General features: G+C 58.4%; 1 protein-coding gene across 5 annotated transcripts; it reads right to left on the bottom strand.

Annotated features, from left to right (window-relative positions):
• Positions 1-37: 37 nt before the first annotated feature.
• KCNH3 (potassium voltage-gated channel subfamily H member 3) lies at positions 38-17,235 on the bottom strand. 5 transcript variants are annotated; one of them, XM_079774825.1, is made up of 15 exons: positions 17,055-17,235; positions 15,352-15,585; positions 14,762-14,896; positions 13,139-13,269; positions 12,461-12,704; positions 11,951-12,108; positions 11,658-11,865; positions 7,806-8,078; positions 7,293-7,492; positions 6,691-6,940; positions 3,292-3,509; positions 2,298-2,620; positions 1,728-1,834; positions 1,064-1,182; positions 38-973 (listed from the first exon to the last, which is right to left on the bottom strand). In XM_079774825.1, exons 1-15 carry the CDS (start codon positions 17,128-17,130, stop codon positions 377-379), a joined length of 3,273 nt encoding a protein of 1,090 aa, XP_079630951.1. In that variant the 5' UTR covers positions 17,131-17,235; the 3' UTR covers positions 38-376. The 5 variants fall into 5 exon arrangements, with proteins under 5 accessions (XP_079630951.1, XP_079630952.1, XP_079630948.1 ...); XM_079774826.1 differs by having other exon boundaries at positions 1,064-1,140; XM_079774822.1 differs by having other exon boundaries at positions 38-1,182.
• Positions 17,236-19,529: the final 2,294 nt, after the last annotated feature.

Here is a 19,529-nt window from a genome sequence, read left to right as displayed (position 1 = left end):
TTCTTTCATTATTACTTTTTAATATAAAAAATGTGGGACAGGTGAGTCAGGGGCACATGCAGGGGATGGCAGAACCTCCCTCCTGGGCCTCAGGCCTCTGTCTCCCAGCCTGCAGGAGGAGACGAGGTCAGGGGAGCAGGCTGAGGAGGGGACCCACAAGAAGGGGCCACAACATTACTAGCCTGGGGCCTGTCCCTGAGGCTCCAGCCCACCCTCCACGGGAGCCCAGGGCCAGGCCTTGGCTCGCAGGCTCCTGCCCTGAGCCAGCAGGCAGCCCGGAGTCCCCGGGGGTGGCTGCCACCCTTCCTGTATCCCCAGGTTGGGCAAAGCAGCAGATGGCAGCATATCTGGCAACAATGAGTTTTGGTGCTGGCAGTCAGACCCCTGTGCCTTCTTCCTGGGTCCACTGGACCGTGCCAGGGCCATGGCAGCCAATAAGCACCATCTCTAGGCTGTGGGGTTCCCAGGACAAGGCCAGGCCCCCTGACCCTGGTGGGGGCTCTCCAGTGCTGGCAGCCTCGGCCTGGCTCACAGGATCCAGGGGCTCAGTCCTAGCCTCTTCCTCAGGAGGCGGCGAGCCGGGGGTGCTAGGCTCTGGGCAGAGTTCTCCTGAGCCTAGTGGCTCTGATTCAGAGGTGGAGGTCCAAAAAGCTGTTGTTTGAGGCCAGGGGGAGCTCTGAGATGCTGGGGGACCCCAGGGCCAGGGTGCCATGAGGGGAGGGGCCCCAGGACGAGGGTGGGGCAAAGTCCCACTCAAGACAGAACCAGCTGGGGGCTGCAGACAGTAGGAAGATACCCCCGTGTCCACACACAGAGGCTGCAGGAGTCCAGAGGTGCTGGCTGGGCGTGGCCCCTCTCCTGATGCCTGAGGGTATGGGCCCTCCCCATGGGGCGCCAGGAGGAGCTGCACTGCCTGGCGCAGGGACTGCAGTCCCTCCCGCATCTGCAGCACCTGCTCAGACAGCTCCATCACCTTCACGGAGGGAAGAGGGAAGGTCAGAGTGGAGTCAGGGCCTACACAACAGCAGTCTCCCTGCCCTCCCTCCACGTCCCCCTCACTCACAGCCTGCCGAAGCTTGTCCAGCATGTCTGTGTTACTCGCCTCACTGGGTCCGAGGGGGAGGGTAAGCAGGCTGTTCTCTGTGGACCGTAGGATGAGGTTACTAGCCAGGGTCCAGGCCTCTGCCCCAGTTAGTACAGAAAGGGCCCAAGTTAATGAATTCTGCCCAAACTGCCAGGGAGCCTCAGACACCCTGCCCCATGCTTTCTCAGGAAGCTGCTTTCTGTGCCTGTCTCTTGTTCTGTCCTCCAGGGACGTGGACACTCCTGGGAGCTCATTACCTGGTCCACACCCAGGGCTGCATGGCTTGGCTGGGGGCCGTTTTTAACTCTGCCTCAGCCCTCTACCCTGCCAGTGAGCCAAAAGATGTGCTAGGGGTCTTAGCAACATTATCTTATTTAACATGCACACAACCATTTTACAAACCGGAAGCTGAGGCGAGAACCAAGGTCACACTGCTAGAGCGCTGACAGCAGAGATCCAAACCCCGTTCCCAGCCACCCTCCACCACCAAGTGCTGGTCTTAACCACCAAACTCCCTGCCCATACCATGCAGTGGGGGAGGGGAGGAGGGCTTCTAGGCAACCTCTGTATCCTGTTGGTTTCTCAGAGGTTCACAGGGCAAAGGGAGTGCCCTGCCCACCCCCCAAGCACCGGGCCCCAGTACCTGGTCCAGGGGAGGAGCTACTGCTACATTCTGGGGCAGACTGCCCCATGCGGAAGGAGAATTTGGGTTGGTCGGAGCCACAGCCATCCTCAATGCCATCTACTACCCTGTGGACACAGGCACCAGGACAGTAAATCGACAGGTAGCCACTGCGGTGTTTCTTGGGACAAGATACCCCAGTGTCCTCATATAGAAGTTACAGGACTCTGGAGCCGGGACAGGGAGCTTGGGACCCCAAGAGAAAGGTAATATGAGATGTCCCTTCTCCTAGGAGATTGCAGTTTCGCTGGGGATCCAAGATTGAGAGACATTAAACAGCAGGAGAGTTCTGAGCTGAGTTATGAATGGGGGGTATGGGAACTCCGGAGGCGTAGCCGGTTAGAGCGTGTACTTGTATGAACGGGGGAGGGGGGAGGCAGCAGGGAAATGGAGGAGTCAAGGAGAGCTTCCTGGAGGAGGCTGGGAGGGTTAGGATGGAGGGATGGGCACCCAGGGCAGGGGTGTGTGGCCGGGGCCCTAGTCCTATCAGCACTATCTCTGCCCAAGTGTAGTGGCCCAGCGCCTGCTCACCTGGGGCTCAGATCCGGGGGCACATTCCACGGCACAGGGGGCAGCTGCAGCCCCTCTAAGCTCCGAGGGTGTGCAGAGGGGCCAGCTTCAGCCCCCGCCCTACCTGGCCGCCCTCTGCCACCTAGACGGGACCGGGGTGCAGTTCGGCGCGGGGACAGCAGCTTGGCGGCTGAGGATGAGGAGGTGCAGCCTGGGGACAGCAGGGGGCTGGAGGGTTCATCAGCTGGGGCTGGGGAGGCCGCAGGGCCCTGCTCCCCATCTGTCTCCTTCTCCTCCAGTGTGGACATGAGGGTGTTGTCGCCACTCAGGGAGCTGGTGTCTGCCTGGGAACAGTGGGGGACAGGGAACTGGGCTTATCTGATGCTCCATTCACCTCCCCCACCCTGACCTCACCCTACTGAGGAAGAAGCTCAGTTGGGGAGGGGAGGGCTGCTTTCCTGCTGGCACAAGCCACCAAGCCCCTCAAAATTCTAGCCAAGTATGGCTTGGTGCCTTAGGCTAACTGAACTATCTAAGAGAACACAGTACTAAAAACTGGTTTGGAATTTGTGACATGAGTCAGGAAAATTCAAAAGCCCCTCTGAGTTTTATTTCACTGTGAAGAAGCGGGATAGATGCAGGGCTTTCTTCAGAGGTGGCCTGGTGGCTGTGTGTGGCCGCCGCCCTGCCCTGTGGTGCCATCCTTCCTCTTAGGCCTACAGGCTCCTTTTCTGGTACCAGTGGGCTCGGGGCCCTCCCCTAAGACCTCGCTCTGGAGGCCAGGCTGTCTGAGATGGGCCAGGGAAAACTGGGAGCGGTGGCTGAGCATGGCTGGGCTCTAAAGGACAGAGTGTGGGTGTGAAGGGGCAGGGAGAATGTATACCCCTACCATGTGCGGGGGGTGTTCATCCAGGCCATGTACTAACACAGCACCTCCAAAACCCCCAGCCTCTGCTCACCCCACCAGGCTCCCTGGCACCCCAGCCTCTTCCATGCACGTATCCAGCATCCTCACCTCCGTGGGGCCTCCGCCAGCACCCAGGTTGTAGCTGAGCTCCCCTCGGAGGCCCTGGCTGAAGCGAGGGGCAAACTCGGGGTACAGTGCCAGGCTTTCGTGCAGCCCAGCCAGCTGCAGACACTGCAGGACGCAGTACGTCAGCCCTTTCACATCGGCATTGGCCTTGACCACCTGCTCACGCCGGGGCAGCTCACAGCCGATCAGATCACCCTTCCCTGGGGAGAGGAAGCAGAGGTCAGTGAGCCTGCCCCTCGGCCTCTATGGAGGGAAGTCAAATGGAGGCTGCTGAGCTCTCCTCATGGGCTGAGGGCTTTCCAGCCAGACCCCCTCTGTGGGGCCAGGACAGAGAGGAGCAGAGGGCTGGGCCCTGGCCGCACTGTGACCCAGGTGCTCCAGCACATGGGATCAAAGCCACTGTGCTGACACACATCCAAATTTTACCTGAGACCAGTGAGCAGTCACCAATTCTAGTGGCTCCCGGCCTGCCCCGGGATCAGCATGCTCTGGGGAAGTTAAAACAGTCAGACTCCCGGGCCCCATTCCTATCTACAGAATCAGAGTATCTACGGGAGACCCCACAATCTGATGTTTTCCAGCCTCACAGTTGATTCGGGTGTAGCTTATCCGGGAACAGTGTGGAACCAGCAGGTTAGTGGCCCAGGTGGCAGTGAAAATGCCAGGCGGTCATGAACTGGGAGCCCTGATGCCGTCTCTACAATAGATCCTGTGTTGAACTGAGGCTGTGGCGCTTTCTTGATCTTACCAGCAGGTGTCAATGAAGGGTTTCCCACCACCTGCTGACTCTGCCGCCTGGCTGACAGTGATTGTAAATCTGTATCCCAATCTCAGAAATGTTAAATGGTGGGGAAAAATGTATGTCTTAGAATCAATGAAATGCGGTGTCTCTGAACAGGGATGTGGTGAAGATTAAATAAGTTAGTGGAGATGAAGTGCCTGACATATAGGCCATCAATCAAAATTCATTTCCTTTCCTCCCCTGCCCATAAGAGTCCCCTGTGGATCCTTCCAACAGGGACGGTGTGCCATCCGGGACTGGACAGGGCACTCACTGCCCTCACAGCCAGCTCAGCCACAGCCAGTCAGTTCACAAGATTAGAAAGGGTTTCCTTATCCTTCAGGAAGGTGGATCATTGCCACCGCGCCGTGGGCTGCCTCATGCTGCCGGCAGAACCCTAAACGTTCATGGACTTTTGCTCCAACTTAAGACAGAATGCATCACTGTTAAATCTTATTTTCTTGGTATCAGGCCATCCTTCCGGCTCCTTCTGAGAGCTGTTTGGACCTCAGTGTTTGATCATCTGATGAATGAGCGCTCTCTCCTCATGTGTGTCATCTGGAAATAGAATAAGTGTCTATTTCTTGTCTTCATCCAGGAGGTGAGATAAAAATGAGAAACAGGACAGGAGCAAGGACAGAGTTCGGTGCCAGTGGTCTCAGGGACCAGCGACCACCCTCCAGGCTGGCAGCTCAGCAGAGCCTCCCGCTCAAGCTCATCAAGATCCTCCTGACACCATAGTCCAACCCACCTCTTTGGCTTGCCTTCTTCCTCCCCCGCAACGGAGTTTGCACATGCTTAGCTGTTGGTTCATACATTCAGGGAGGGGCCAGAGTTGACATTGCTAGATGAACGGTGGGCCTTAGCTGCCAGGAGCAGGCAGGAGGCACTGGATGTTCAACTAAGGAAGCAGGTGGGAGGTTGGATGAAGGCAAAGCAGCGAACCAGGTCACGGGGAACCAGGCATTCTCTGGGCACCCACAGCGGCCAAGTCAACAGAGGAAACAGTTCGTTCGGATCATATGGGCAGGGACAGGACGGGTCAAAGGTGAAATAAGTCCCGGTGCTGGGGACATTCTGGAGGCAAAGGCCCGGGGTGAAGGCGGTGGTCATTCTTGAGGTTCTGTCTCAATTCTGAACGTGGCTATTCTGAGATCTGGTGCCTGGCATCAGTGAAGACATGTTCTTGCAGGACTCATGCCAGCTCCCAGCCACACTGCTTCCTCGCTGCAAGCTGAAGCCATCTGTTTAATAATCCACTTGACAATCTTGCTTTGGGGTGACCAGTCTGCAATGATCAAAATCTGTCTTTTCACCCTTCTGAATCTCTCCAGTTCCCCACAAGTTCTCAAGGACCGACAGACACATGTGAGCAGCCATTAACTCTGTCTGCTCAGAGTCCTGGCACCAACTGCCTCTGGCCCAGAAGCCAAACTCAAGAATGACACAGGTGAAGGGTGAAGCAGCCTCTCCCTCTCTCAGTTCCAAGACCTGTTTCCTGTCGGAACATCCTCCTCCTCGAGGGAGAGAGGATGGACACATAGTAGCTGCCGGCATCTGGTCATCCTGGTTCTCCAGATGAGTACACACCGTAGCTGCCCCAGGCATCACCTGTCCCCACAGAGTCTACAAGTGCGTGGCTGCTTGAGGATTCGGCTGTGGTTAGGTGCCACCTCCTTTCCGCCCAGTCCTTTCCCGTGTGCAAGGCCCTCTGGGGTCCCTGCAGGCAGCCTCACAGCCCAGGTGCCATGCAGCCGTGTTTCCCGGATGCTCCGATGTGCTGCACGTCAGGGCATCCTGAAACAAAGCCCTTTCTTCAGTGCCGTCTCCACAGAGCAGAGCGCCTGGAAGCACAGTGTATGGAGCCTGAGGTTTACAGCTGGGCAGACAAGCTCTAAGCCAGCCTGTCAGTTCATTAACCTCTGGGAACCTTTGTCTCCTTCTGTGTAAAATAGAAATAACAACACTTCCTCCCCCTAGGTTTTGAGGTTTGCTTGAGAGGAAGGTGCAAGCCGGCCCGGCTGTGAGACCCTGGCGTCAGCACTATTATGATGCTGATTCCATAACTGCAGCTTCTTCTTCCTTGTCTAGGAGTGGATCCTTCCTCTTCACCTCTTTCCTTTTCCAAGAAAGGAGTACACACGCTGCGTCCGAGCTCTGCTGTCATCCCTCACGGCCCTGGGCTTGCTGTCATCTGCCCTGGGGGAGTGGCATCTCTCTCCCTGGCCCAATGGTGGTGGGAGGCCCACAAAGATAACTTCCCAGCCCTTCCTGAACACTCTCCAGCACGTACATCCTCAGCATTTGAATTTCCTCCTCGTCAGAAAGTGCTGCTCACCCGTCTCCCATCATATATGAAAGACTGGTCCTCCACTCACTCTGGCCTCTGACACCTCTAAATCGGTTCCACCTCCTTGTGTTGCCACCTTATGGTCACCAGGCCCACGCTGAACTTTTCCCAGGGCTCCATGGCTGCTCCGTGGCTACTCCTGGCTCCATCCTGGCTCTCTCTCCAGGTGGCCTTGCCTGGGTCCCCTCTCTGGATTTTCTGCACATGGGCCATCTGCCTCCCACAAGCCCTCTCCCCCACCCTCACAAACCTAGGATGGCAAGCACGGTGCCACCCTTGAGCACCTCCATGGAGCCGGAGCAGACGAAGTAGAGGGCCTGGAGAGCGTCGCCTTGGTGGATGAGGTACTCGCCCGGCGTGCAGAAGGCGGGCCGCAGGGCCAGGGACAGCGCCCGCAGGCAGCCTCGGCTTGCCGCCTCAAACAGCGGCAGCTGCAGGACCTCCTTGTGCAGGTGCATGGCAATGTCTGCTCGAAGCTCATCAGGAAGGCTCTGCAGCAGCTGCAGGTGGGGAGCAGAGGAAAGGGTTGGGGTGGCAGAAAGGGAGGCAGCCTCCAACCTGCCCCACAGGGACTGGTCATTGAGGGGCTCTCTGTCTCCCTCTCAGCCACTCTGGCCCCTCCATGAGCAGCCCAGCTTTCCTCCTCCAGACCTAACAAGAGTGGAGAGGGGCCTCCAAGCCTTCCTGGCTGCCCTCTGCCCCATGCTGCTGTCCCCCCCAAGAGAGCGCGAAGGCAGGGAGGCCAGAATTCTGCATTCCTTGCCTCCCAGCCCACTCCTGAGAACCTTAGACCAACTGCACACCCCTTGAAGGAGCAAAGGCTAGAAGGGCCAGCCCTGGAGGTCTGCGCACCTCTGTGGTGTCGATACCGTTGTTCACGGCCCAGGTCGCCTGGAAGTACTCGAGCATGCGCTGCTTGAGGGGCTTGGGGATGCGGTGGATGCGGATGTAGTCGCGCAGGTCGCGGGTGCGGCTGTGGTACAGAAAGCGGCGGGCGTACATGCGCTGGATGATGGCCGTCACGTTCCCAAACACCACCGCGTGCATCAGGGCTGGGGAGGGTGGCGAGAGGGGGTCACCTCCAGGACTGGCCTGGCCCAGCCTGACTGACACCATGCTGCACACATCTGTCCTGCCCTGCCGCCCCCCTCCATCCTGCACAGGCTCCTGGGAAAGGCACAGGGCTGTGCTCTGTGGCATGGAGGCCTGCAGCCAGTGGGCTCTCCTGGCCTTGGCCTCAAGTTCCTTGGGCCCCTAAAATGGAAGGACTTCTGGGAAGACCCTTGGGAACCTGGGAGAGGTGGAGAGGGAGGGGCCACCTGGGGCCGGAAGTCTGGGAGCGGTCCCAGAGATGGCAGGCCTCACCCCCGATGAGCATGGTGCAGATGGAGAAGATCTTCTCCGTGTCCGTGTTGGCGGACACGTTGCCGAAGCCCACGCTGGTGAGGCTGCTGAGTGCGAAGTAGAGGGAGGTGATGTAGGCACTGCGCAGTGACGGGCCGCCCAGGAGCTCCAGCCCCGTCCTGTTGGCCTCGCTGCTGCAGTTGTCACTCTGGCCAGAACTGTTCGCTACAGCTGGGCTCCGGCCCACCAGGTAGTAGGGGGTCTCCAGCCGGCGGGCCAGCTCCTGCAGCCAGCCTGGGAAGGGGGCAGGGGCCTGAGTCAGGACAGCATGCCACGCTGTGGGTGCAGGTATGCCTGCTGGTAGCCCCGGGGTGGGACATGTGGATACAGATCTACGCCATGGTTTCCCTCCACCTTCCTCCTCGGCCGGCCCAGCTCTCCTCTCCATCCCCTCAGCCCTCAGCAAGACAGCACACGAGGCTGGGGCTAAGGCTGCCATCTCCCCAGCTGGCGTCTGTTGGTGCCGAGGATGGAGTAAGGAGCGCTGTACCCTCTCCCCGCAGCTGGCACTAATCCCGGACCACTGTTCCAGGGCTGGATGGGTGAGGCCACCTCCTCTGCCCTGTCCACTCGTCTTTGAACTTGCCTCACCCCTCCCCACAACCACACACACCACGCAACTTCACACACATGTTCTCAAGCACAGCAACATGGATATGCACAGAAACACCACCAAGGCTATACACATGCACAGAAACACCACCAAGGCTATACACGTGCTCCCCAGTCAGGAGGACAAGGGCACACACATGTGAGCACGTTCACAGGGGCACAGCCATGCCACTCACAGGCCACACAGGTGCTTGCATACTGGTGCCCAGGTTGGGGAGGGGACACACTCACACGGATACAAGCACACGGGTGAGGACACTCAAAGGCCACAGACAGGCAGGCACACGCAGAGGCCCTCAGCACACATGCAGACACAGACCAGCCTGGTGGGCGGGGTGGAGGCCAAAGATCATCCCAATCTCCCCATCAACCCCACATTCTCTGGGCTCCCCTTGGCAGGAGGTGGGAGCAGTGGGACCTACCTCTTCACATGCACCTGCCCCCTCCCACCTCAACACACCCTAGTCCCCCTGCTCCACACTCTCCCCAACACCTTACACATGTTGCCCGCCCCCCACGATCCCAACTCTCCTCCTCTCACCCACCCCCCCATTCATTCGTCAACCCTTTGCAGAGCCAGGAGCTGCGCGGACCCACAAGAGCTTCCTGCAGGGCAGGAGCTACATCTCAGAGTTACACAAGGCCCGAGTGCCACACGATGGGGCTCAAACCAACATGCTATGGGCTACGGCTAGAAGGCTTCCTGGAAGAGGAGACATCTGTCCTTGGTCTTAGAGGATGGATAGAGTTTTGATACAAAGAAACTGAGGTGGGGGAGGTCATTCCTGATCTAGGGAAAGGCATAAGCAAAATCTCAAGATGGAAACAAGTACAGGCCAGCATCTTGGCCTAGCTAGATGGGGGTTCACACTGGGGCATCAAATGCCAGGCCAAGGAATTTGGGGGGTTGTGATAAGGCCTGAGCCAAGGTGAGACTCCCCCTCCTGTTGAGGTGTTCTGTGAGAATGCAGGGGAGCATGCAAAACTCTTCAGTCATTAGCTGGGCCCGGAGGGTGAAGCCAGTGGCCAGGTGAGGAGGGTGGGGGGCAGGGGGAGGGGGCAGAAGCAGGAGCACAGGGTAGGGTGGCAGAGGAGCCTCTCCTCATCTTGGCCTGGGCCTCCATACAGAGAGTCAGGCCGCAGAGTCTGTTCTGGAGGCTGGAGACCTTCATGCTGTGAATTGCCCTGAGTGAGTCCCTCAGTACTTAGCACAGCCTTTTGAAAATCCAGCCCACCTCCACTGGGCTCATGGGAATCTGGGGCAGGAATTCTGTGTCCACACCACGGGCAGTGGAACAGGGACCCAAGGCAAGGAAGCCACAGGAAGGTGCCTCCTGCAGACAGAGCTGGGCCAGTAGGGCTGGGCTTTGGGAGGTCTGGGTGTGACTCCAACCCAGGTTCCCTGGACGAAGAAGTTGGAGGTGATGACCCGAAGAACTTGGAAACAACCCAGATGTGAACTAGTACCAGCCCCAAATAGAACAGAAGTACTCTGGAACTTAAGGTTCAAGGGTACAAGAATGGCCAGGTATATCTACAAAATAATCCGCCAGCCCCCCACATCACAGGCCCTCCCTGTTGGACTGAGAGCCCTCTGGGAGCCAAAAGTGTTAACAATGTCGGCTCCTCAGCCCCTGTGAAGTAGCCAGGACAAAGAAGCCACATGGACTAAGACCCAGGGTGCCTGGGTCCCCTTTGGGGACGGAGGGGCGGACCAGGAATTTGGTGTCTCAGCCCACTTTGGGGTCAGCGCTTTGTGTCCCGTTATCCATCTCTTGGCTATATGTTCATTGAATGGTCATCTGAACCCAGAGCAGCCTCCACACAGCCCCCTCTGGGAAGGGCAGGCGCCAAGGAGCTGACACTGCCTGGAGCGCCTGTGTGCTCAGCGACTACAGTGCTTAGGAAATGTCCAGGTGGGCCCTCTGGACTACACACGGTCAGTCTCTCTGGGCTGAAGGAGAGAGCATTCACAGGAGCCTCCTCATCCCTGGGAACCGATCAGAGTAGGCTTCTAAGGCCAACCTGGATCCCACCAAGGAGTGGACAGTCATGACAGGCTGAGCAGCTGATCTCTTACCACTGCCTGGGAACTGGTGCGAAAGGCCAGCTGCTGGAGGTCACTGGAGGGCTGGAGGGCAGGGGAGGAAGACTGGGGTGCTAAATTTTGGAGCTGCAAGTATGGAGAGTTAGAAATGGCTGAGACAGAATGCTTTGGCATCAGAGAGAAAAAATGGAAGTTAAGATGTCCACGTAGTAATGTCAGGGGAACTGCAAGGGAGAACAAGGTGAGAGGATGGGAGCGATCTGAGGAAAGCTCGGAGCTGAGGGGCTGGAGTAGGAGGAGGCCCAGCCCAGGGCAGAGAGGAGAACATTTCGAAAGAGCGTGTTTGGCAGGGTCAGGTGCTACAGGGACTTCAAGAGGATGAGGGTTTGGCCCCAGAAGGTCGCCGTGACCTGCTGGATGACATTTTGGGTGACGTTTTGGGATGAGAAGTAGAGCTGGAAGCTCTCCTAGCAGGAGTTAAGATGTGAGTGGGAGGTAAGCAGAGGGAGGAGTTGTGAAAGTGGAGGTGAAATGAAGGAGAGTGAATACACTGGTGGGATGTGGAAAAAGACCGAGTTTTAGGCTGGAGGAGGGCTGAGAAGCAGCCGAGAGAGATGCAGCCCGGAGGTGACAAGAATGGGGAAGAAGGCTTAGGAGCCGAGATGTTGGGGGATGAGCTTCAGAGAAGGTAGCAGGAAAGTGCCAGGCATCAGGGAATCCTGGAGGGCACTGGCTCCCTGCACAGCCTTCTCCAACTGGGCAGGGGCTTGAAGAATGTGATAAAAGTTTGGCCGCAAGGAGGTCATTATGGGTGAATAAGACTCCTCCAGGCAGCCCACCAGGCTTTCTCCACAATGCCCAGCTGCTGGAGAACAGGCCTACTGTGAGGTGATGGCTGTCACACACACATACCACCCCCACATTTTTCTCACAAACACACGTCTACTTGCACACATGTTGCTGTGACACACGCATACAAGCACACACACATGCACACTTCTACACATCTCTGACCAGCTCACAAACGTGCCCTGACAGAGACACATGCATTCACACTTCCCTGACACACATACACTCGAGTAGACACACTCCTGGGCACATATGTATGCACACTCGAAAGCCCCCTCCCCACCCCGGCCTCCCCACCCCAGTACCTATCTCAGGCAGCTCAGATGCACTGCTCTCAATCTCCTGCTGGCCAATATAGAACCAGACGCAGGCCACCCAGTGGGCGAGCAGGGCGAACACAGCCATAAGCAGGGTCAGCACCACAGCACTGTACTGCGAGTAGCGGTCCAGCCGCGGGAGCAGACGCAGCAGGCGCAGCAGCCTCACAGTCTTCAGCAAGTGGGCCCCGAAGTACTGAGGTGGGGGGTGGGGGAGAGGTCACTCCTGGGCCAGCCCCCACTGTCCCACCCCAAAACCCACCCTGCCCAGCCATACTGACCACGTTGACCTTGAAGGCATGTAGCAGGTCAAAGGGCAGGGCTGCAATGACGTCCAGCAGGAACCAGGTGGTAACGTAGTGGAGGCAAATGGACTTGGGGGCAAACACCACCTGGCCCGACTTGGACACGAACGTGGTTCGGAAATTCAGCACGATGTCTGTGGAATGTCCGGGTGGGGCTTGTTTCAGGGCGGGGAGGAGCCACTCTTTACTGGGCACCAGCTCAGTATGTGACACTATCCTGGGCCCTTGACCTGTAGTAACTCTAAAAGGTGAACACCGCTAGGCCTATTTGACGGAGAAAGACACTGAGGCTTGGAGAGGCTATGACTGGCTCAGGGTGCCATAGCCCGTTAGGGGTAGAGACACATTTGGAACCTAGGTCTGAGTTCAAAGCCCACAGGTCACACACAGGAGGGGGGCCAGGGCACTGAAGCCATGCGGACTATCCCCCTGGAGCCCGAGGGGCACCTGGCATGGGGTTGGGTGGGAGGCACAGAGGACACCTACCGAGAATGAAGAGGACCTCCACTGCCAGGTCGCAGACGCTGGGGGGGCCGCGGGCGGCGCTGGGCTCCCGGGCTGTGCTCACACACACGCTGTAGGGCACCGTGACAGCCACATAGAGGGTGGCGAGCAGGATGAAGCCGTCCCAAGTGGCCCTCAGTGCCCCACAGTGCAGCAGGATGAATGGTGACTTCCGAATGGCGGCTACTTTGTATTCAGGCAAGTTTGGCTTCTCCCCAAACACCTTCTGAGTGAGGCAGGGCAGGTCCAGGCAGGATGGCAGGAAATTGGTACAGACTGAGTTTGGATAGATTCCAGGACAGGCTTCCACCTTCTTTCCCTCCCTGCATTCTCAAAGTAACCTCCGACAGAGGCATCTGAGTCCCCACATTACAGAGCAGAAGACTGAGGATTAGGGCGGTCAAGTGACTTAGCTAAGGTCACACGGCTGTTTAGGGGAGGAGCCAGGATTGAGCCAAAAGCCCCTCTGATCCCAGGGCCAAGACTCTCCTCTGTATTTTTGATGGACCATGCATATGACAGTCCCTCCCTCAGTCACAATCCCAAAGTACTGGTGGGGCCCATGTGGTCCCCTGGACAGTCTCAGTTCCCCCCTCCATCTCCTCAGCCTGTCCCTACCCTGGCCAAACCCCCAGACGCACACCCTAGTGCTCAATCCACCTTATTGAGCTTGTGCTTGCCCTTGGGTTGCTTCTGCAGGTGCCCGGACAGGTGGTAGAGCACAGCCCGGCTCCGCCGCCGGTTGGCATTGAAGCCTTTGGCTCCTGCCCGGCCATATCGGCGCCGGCGACCTGCAAAAGAAGAGGGGCCCATGAGGACGATGGTGGAATGGTCTTGGGTGTAAGATACTAGCTGCTGGTCCATGGACAGGTCTGGCTCATTGACTAGTCTGTTTAGAGTTGGAGGCTCTGGCATTCCTCACTTCCTAGGATCACTCGCACCCCCGGCGAAGGGCAATCCTACGGGTGCTTACAGACACCCAGTGCCTGCGTGAAGAAGCAGGAGGTTTGGACCAAGGCAAGGCAGGAGAGGCTGTCCACAGGGAAAGGCCAGGGAACAGCGGGGAGAGGTGGTTCCTAGGGGTCGGGGGAGTGCAGAGCAAGCAGAAGGCCATCAGGCAGAGTTGCAGAAGCTCAGAGAAGGGCTCCAGGGTCCAGGTGCAGGGACCACCGAGGACTTACCTTGTGGAGAGGCTGACTCAGGGCTGGGGTGGGGGATGAGGAATGGAGACTACCCAACACCCCCAAGTGGCAGAGAGGCCTGGAGCAGGTTCGGATGACAGCTTGGTGAGCTGTCTAAGGGCCTTCCCCAGCCCTGGGAGGATACAAGAGGGGCAAGACGCCGAGGGCTTAAAGGAGGGCTTTGGCCAGGGCTCCCAGTCAGACACGTGAGGAAAAGGCCCGGGGGCTGGGGGTTGTGCTCAGCCTCACTAATTGGTCAGAAAATGGAACTTCACAGGCACTAACCTTTTGCACTCGGATGTCGAGTGTGACTCGACACGGTTAGCATCGGTAGCAGCTCTTTTTATACTCTTTGAATGTATCAATAATTTGAAATATAAAAAAATCCAAATAAATAAGTTTGTATGAAAAGAAACTCAAGTTTTTTATTCTACTGCCGCGCTTTGTAAAATCTGGGGTATTTAAAAAATTAAATCCCGAGTAGAATAAAGGAATCGAGAAAAAAGCAAGCGGGTGCAAAGGGCTAAAGGAGTTTGCTTTCAGTTTTTTTAGTAAGTTTGACTTCAAAACTCCAACTATACACCTTGGCTGGTGTTGCTAAGTTGGTAGAGCATTGCCCCATGCACCTAAAGGTCTCGGATTCAATTCCCAGTCAAGGGCACACACCTGGGTTGCAGGGTCGATGCCCGACCCCGGTTGGGACACATGTGGGAGGCAACCAATCAATGTATGTCTCTCACATCAATGTTTCTCTCCGTCTCTCTGCCTCTTTCTGTCTCTCTCTCTCTCTCCTCTCCCTCCTTCCCTCCCTTCTACTCTGTCTCTAAAAAAAAAAAAAAAAAAAAAATCAATGGAAAAAATATCCTCAGGTGAGGATTAATAACAATAATAAAACTCCAAAAACACTCCAACTGTATAACCACCAGTCTATTTGGAAACAGGCTTTCCATCCCGGGCCACGTGGAGAGGAGAGCGGCACAGGCCTCTCAGCCAGCAGAGTGGGAGTCAACAAGTGTAAACGGGCGGGGCACCCACCAGCCCAGGCCTGAGGTGACCAACAGCCCAGCCACAGAGTTACATCAATGGCCCCACAGGCACCTACCTGTCTCCTTCCATTTGTCAGGGCCCCCTCGGTTCTTGGTGTCACTGATGTCCTTGTGAGAGACCAGGAAGAGGGCCACCTCCCCCTTCTCATTCTTGATGGGTATCACATCCAGCAGACACCAGAATGGGAGCCCTGGGCACAAAGACAGACTCAGCCCAGCTCCCATTCTCCACCTGCCCAAGGTGACAGAGGCTCCACGGGCGCCCACGGGGAGACACAGCGGGACCCTGGGAGGGCACAGCAGCCCGCTCCACTTAGGACAGGTTTCAATGGAACAGGGCGGTAGAAAGCAAGGGAGAGCAGGGATGACTGTCAGACATGTGTGTTCACAGATCTGTCCTGCTGACGCCGGGACATTTTCCTGCTGGGGTGGGGAACCCAAGATGGGAAACTGCATGGAGGCTAAGGATGGGGTGAGGATGGAAGACAGGAGGGCCAGGGCTGGGGTGGGGTGGAGGAAGAGGAGGTGGGTATGTGGGAAGTTAGAATGAGATGGAGAGATGGAGAAGATGAGAATGGAAAGGAGGGACAAAGGATGGGGGGTGCCCGTCTGGGGAAAACTGAAGAGGTGCCAGGTGGCCCCTCACCACTCTTCCGGTAAAGGATCAGCTCTGCCTTGAACTCCTTGTGCTCGTCCAGGGCCTTGCGGATCTGTTGGCGGACGAGCTCACTGGTGTCTGGCCCATAGAGGAAGGAGCAGGCACAGCCCCGCTGCATGACTTCAGCCCGGGAGAAACCCGTGAGGTCACAGAAGCCATCAGAGCAGTAGACCACAGGGAAGAGCCCCGCCACCTGGGCATTGCCCAGCACGAAGTTACTGTCTGCAAGAGAGCACCTCTCAGAGGAAGCGTGGGACAAAGCAGTTCAGGGTCCACCACCCCTCTTCCCATTCAAGGTGGGCTTTACAAAACCCAGGAATCGCGAGTGTGTGTGTGTGTGTGTGTGTGTGTGTGTGTGTTGGGGTGAGGACAGTGTTAGGCAGGAACTGTTTATGAATAGGATTGAGTGTGTCCCCTGTGTCAGTGCCCCACTCTGCAGTGTGTGTGTGAGGGCACTGGAGAACCAGCACACATGAACACTGAGGTTGGTGAATGCAGCCCTGTGTGGGCACTGTGCCCTCTGGAGTGTGTCCTGAGCAGCTTGGGGCAAGGGGTGGGTTTGGGGAGGCTCCAAGGAGGACCACCCCACCAGCTGTAGGCCCGCCTCAGCCCCGCCCTACCTCTGCTAGGCTCACGCACCAGCTAGGCACCCAGTTTGGCTCTGTGGCTCCTCCCGCTGGGCCCCACCTGGACTGAGAGGCAGTCCAGGCCACCATCCATGCTGCCCTCTGTTGGAGCCCCAGCTGGGCGCCCTGGCTCAGGAATTAATGAATGTGATCCAGGATGAGCGTGTAAGAATGGGAGCTGAATATGGAGTCTGGAGCCAGAAATGTATTGGGAAGTGGGGGGTGCGGAATCAGCAGGCTGCAGGAGCCAAGCACACAACAAAGCAGATGGAGAAGCCTGGGGTGGGGGGTGGGGGGGACGCTCCAAGAAGGGCTCCTACCGGCTTTCTCTCAGGAACCGGAGCCCATGGAGGGCGCTAGGCAGGGAGATGGGAAGCCCCACTGAGGGGGGAGGATGAGGGAGGAGGAGTGGGGAGGGGGCTTTCATGATTTTCCCTGTGCTCAGACCTCAGGAACCCACAATCTAGAAGCTCTGGTCGCCTTCTCCAAACTTCCCCAGTCCTGTTGGTAGTCTCCGAATCTGCCTTTTTGGGGCTAGTGGACTCCGTGGGTTTAGGCGGTCAGGTGAGCTTGGCCAAACTGTACGCTCCGGAGTCCCACCTACTCTGTCTCCGTTTGCGAACCTCCTGTCTAAATCTTGTGTTTTGAGCCCCGGAGCTGTCCCTGAGCCCCGAGCCCCGCCTCGCCCGCTATCCCGCCAGTTCGAAGGTGGAAGGTAGTTAGTTGGTGGGACAGCGCCAGATTCAGTGACGGGATGGGTAAGCCTGACTGGGCTGGGGTCGCGCCCCAGCAAACAGACGGCACCCCAAGCCCCAACCCCGGAGACTTCTAGCCGTTTTCCTGGCCTGGGTCAGTGCAGATTCTGAACCTTGGGGGCGGGGGGGGGGGTGGCGTCTGGAAGGAGACGGAGGTCTCAGCTAAAAGCGGGAGCAGGGTGGGGGGCGGAGCGGGAAGGAGGGAGGGGGAGAGCAGGCGGGCGGCCAACCGAGACGCCGGGCGCAGGACCCGCGGAATCCCGGGCGGGGCCGCTGGTTCAGGAGCCAGGGGGGCGCGGGTAGGACTCACGCGTGCCGTCGAAGCGCGTGGCGATGGTGTCCAGGAAGGTGTTCTGCGGCGCCAGGAGTCCCCGCATGGCCGGCATCTTAGGCGGCCGCGGCCGCCCGCCCCATCCCTCCGGGGCGCGGGGACTCAGGGCCGGAGGAGGGCGCCCAGCTCGGCCGCCCCCCGCCGGGCCCCGCGCCCCTTACCGCAGCTGTCGGGGGACAGTGCCCACCCCAGGCTCGCAGGCCCCACCGGCCGCCCGCGCGCGAGGGGCCGTCCCTGCCGTCGGGGCCCGGGGCATGGCGCGCGGCCCCTCGCGCTCCGGCCGCCCCCGAATCCCGGGCTCCAGGCTCAGCGCCGGCTGCGCTCTCGGCACCTTCCGCTCGCAACGGCGGCGACCGTGGCTCCCGTTTCAGCTGCGGTTCGGCTCCCGCACGGGCTCGGCTGGGTGCCGGGTCCCCGCAGCTCCCTCCGTCTGTCGGGGAGAAGCGGCAGCCTCCCTCCCTCCCTGGGGCGCCCGCCGCCTGCACCGGGGTAACCATGGAGACCAGGCACACCCAGGCAGGGCCGCCTCCTTAAAGGGACAGGACTCCCACCGAGGGAACCCCCTCCCCTGGGGACCTCGGTGGGAGCAGGGGAGGTGGCGGCCCTCCAATCCCCACCACCCGGCCCGCCCCGAGCCGCCTAGACCGCCCCTCGGAGAACGACAGGCGGGCGCCGGGTCTGGCTGGGGCTGCTCAGCCGCGGGGGAGAGGCGTCTTTCTCCGCCATCGGGACCTGAGGAGAGGCTGGGTTGGCGGGTGGGGGCGGCAGGGAAGGTAGAGGATGCTTTCCCTGAGGAAATTACAATAGGAAAAGGGGCTGGGCACTAGCGGAGCAGGTGAAGGCCGGGTGGTTGGCGGAGGCTGGCCCCCCTGGAGGGATTCCAGTTGTACAGGGGAAGTCTAAAGGCGACTGGGGGCGGGGGGGGGGGGCGTTCTGAACACAGCTTCTGGGCATGCAAGCCCTTCTCGGCCTCAACTTGACCCCTGAAAAATGGATCGCTCCATCTATAGCAGATGCCGCTGCAGCCGGGAGCTTCTTGGGAAATTGGAGGGTGGGTAGCCCTGGGAGGAAGGCTCAAACGCTCCCGGTGTGAGCTCCGGGTGGAAAGGGTATGTGTGTGCGCGGATGGGAGGAGGCTAGACCCTTGGCCTTGCCCCTGTATTTCCATTATTCACCACCTATTGCTCCCAGGCTGCGCTGGAGGGTCAGGTTGCAAATACCGGGGACAGGCAGGTAGACGTCAGGCGCTGGTTAGAAACTTCCTAACCTAGCACGTGGGTCCTGGCGAGCCCGGACTCAGGAAGACCCAGCCTCCGCTCCCCGCCCCCCTTCAGTCCTCGAGAACTCGGCTTAGATCTGGAGGGGAAGCTGGCAGAGGTGGGGTGCGGTGGCTACAGAGACCACCCGCCCTCGGGTGAGGAGTTGGGAAGGAGGCGGCCTGAGCAGTCTCCTGCTCGTCTCTGGCGCTGCGTCGGTGTCCCCAGCCTCGCGCTGCCAGCGCCGCTCCTCCCTCCCACGGTTTGCAAGTGAGCACGGCTACCGCCCGCGCCCGGAGGAGCCGCTGGGGCCAAAACAGCAATTTGTTCCCGAACGACGGCGGCTTTGCACTCCCCACCCCTCTAGAAGATACACCCAGTGTCACCAGTATCAGAAAGGGAGTCCGCCGCCCCGCCTACCACTCATCCACGACGAGGGCCAAAGCCCCAGCACCTGTATTAAAATGAACTGGTGCTTCAGGGAGGAAGGAGAGGAAGCGTCCTCCTCTCCCAGCCCTCTGAATCCTGTTCCCAGGAAGACAGAGCCTAAAAAGGAGTCTGCAGATTATGCTCCCCACCTCCACTCCCACCCCCACAGAGGGTCCTGGCTGTCCCACCCCCACCAGGGTCCTGGGCTGCCAAGTAACCCCTCCCCTGGCCGCTCTTCTGTGCCTCTCCAGGTGACTTTCAGGCACTCTGAGGAGAGGGTGCAGGTTAGAGGTCAGCTCACCTTGAAGACGGGATGAGAGCACCCACCAACCTGGGAACCAAACTAGGTCTGAAAATAGCTCTGTCGCTTACTGTGTGTGATTTTCCTTCTGTGACTTAATTTTCTTATGTGTGAAATGGGGATGATAACAACACTTCGGGGGATTGTTAGGATGAAATGAGTAAAGGACCTAGAACAATGTGTTTCATTTACATCATGTAAATGTTTATCTGATTTTGAATTTTATAGGAAGCCTGGTGAAATAGGCATGGTAGTGCTAGTTACGCCCCATTTCACAAACGAGGAAACAGAGGTAGAGGTATATAGTTTTTACCAACTTGGTTACTTCCAGCAAGTCTCTTTCTCTCTCTCTACATCGTTACCTAAGTCCCTAAGTAAGATCTTCCTGCCTTTTCTTTCCACCTCCCCCAACCCCCAAAACACACACAAGGGGCAGGGACCCACATTAAGGACTCAGTAAAGTGGGGA

Source organism: Cnephaeus nilssonii (assembly GCF_951640355.1).
Source record: "Cnephaeus nilssonii genome assembly, chromosome: 6".
Classification (NCBI taxonomy): domain Eukaryota; kingdom Metazoa; phylum Chordata; class Mammalia; order Chiroptera; family Vespertilionidae; genus Cnephaeus; species Cnephaeus nilssonii.
Note: the sequence above shows the minus strand (reverse complement) of the source record. Positions and strands in the feature narration are given on the sequence as shown.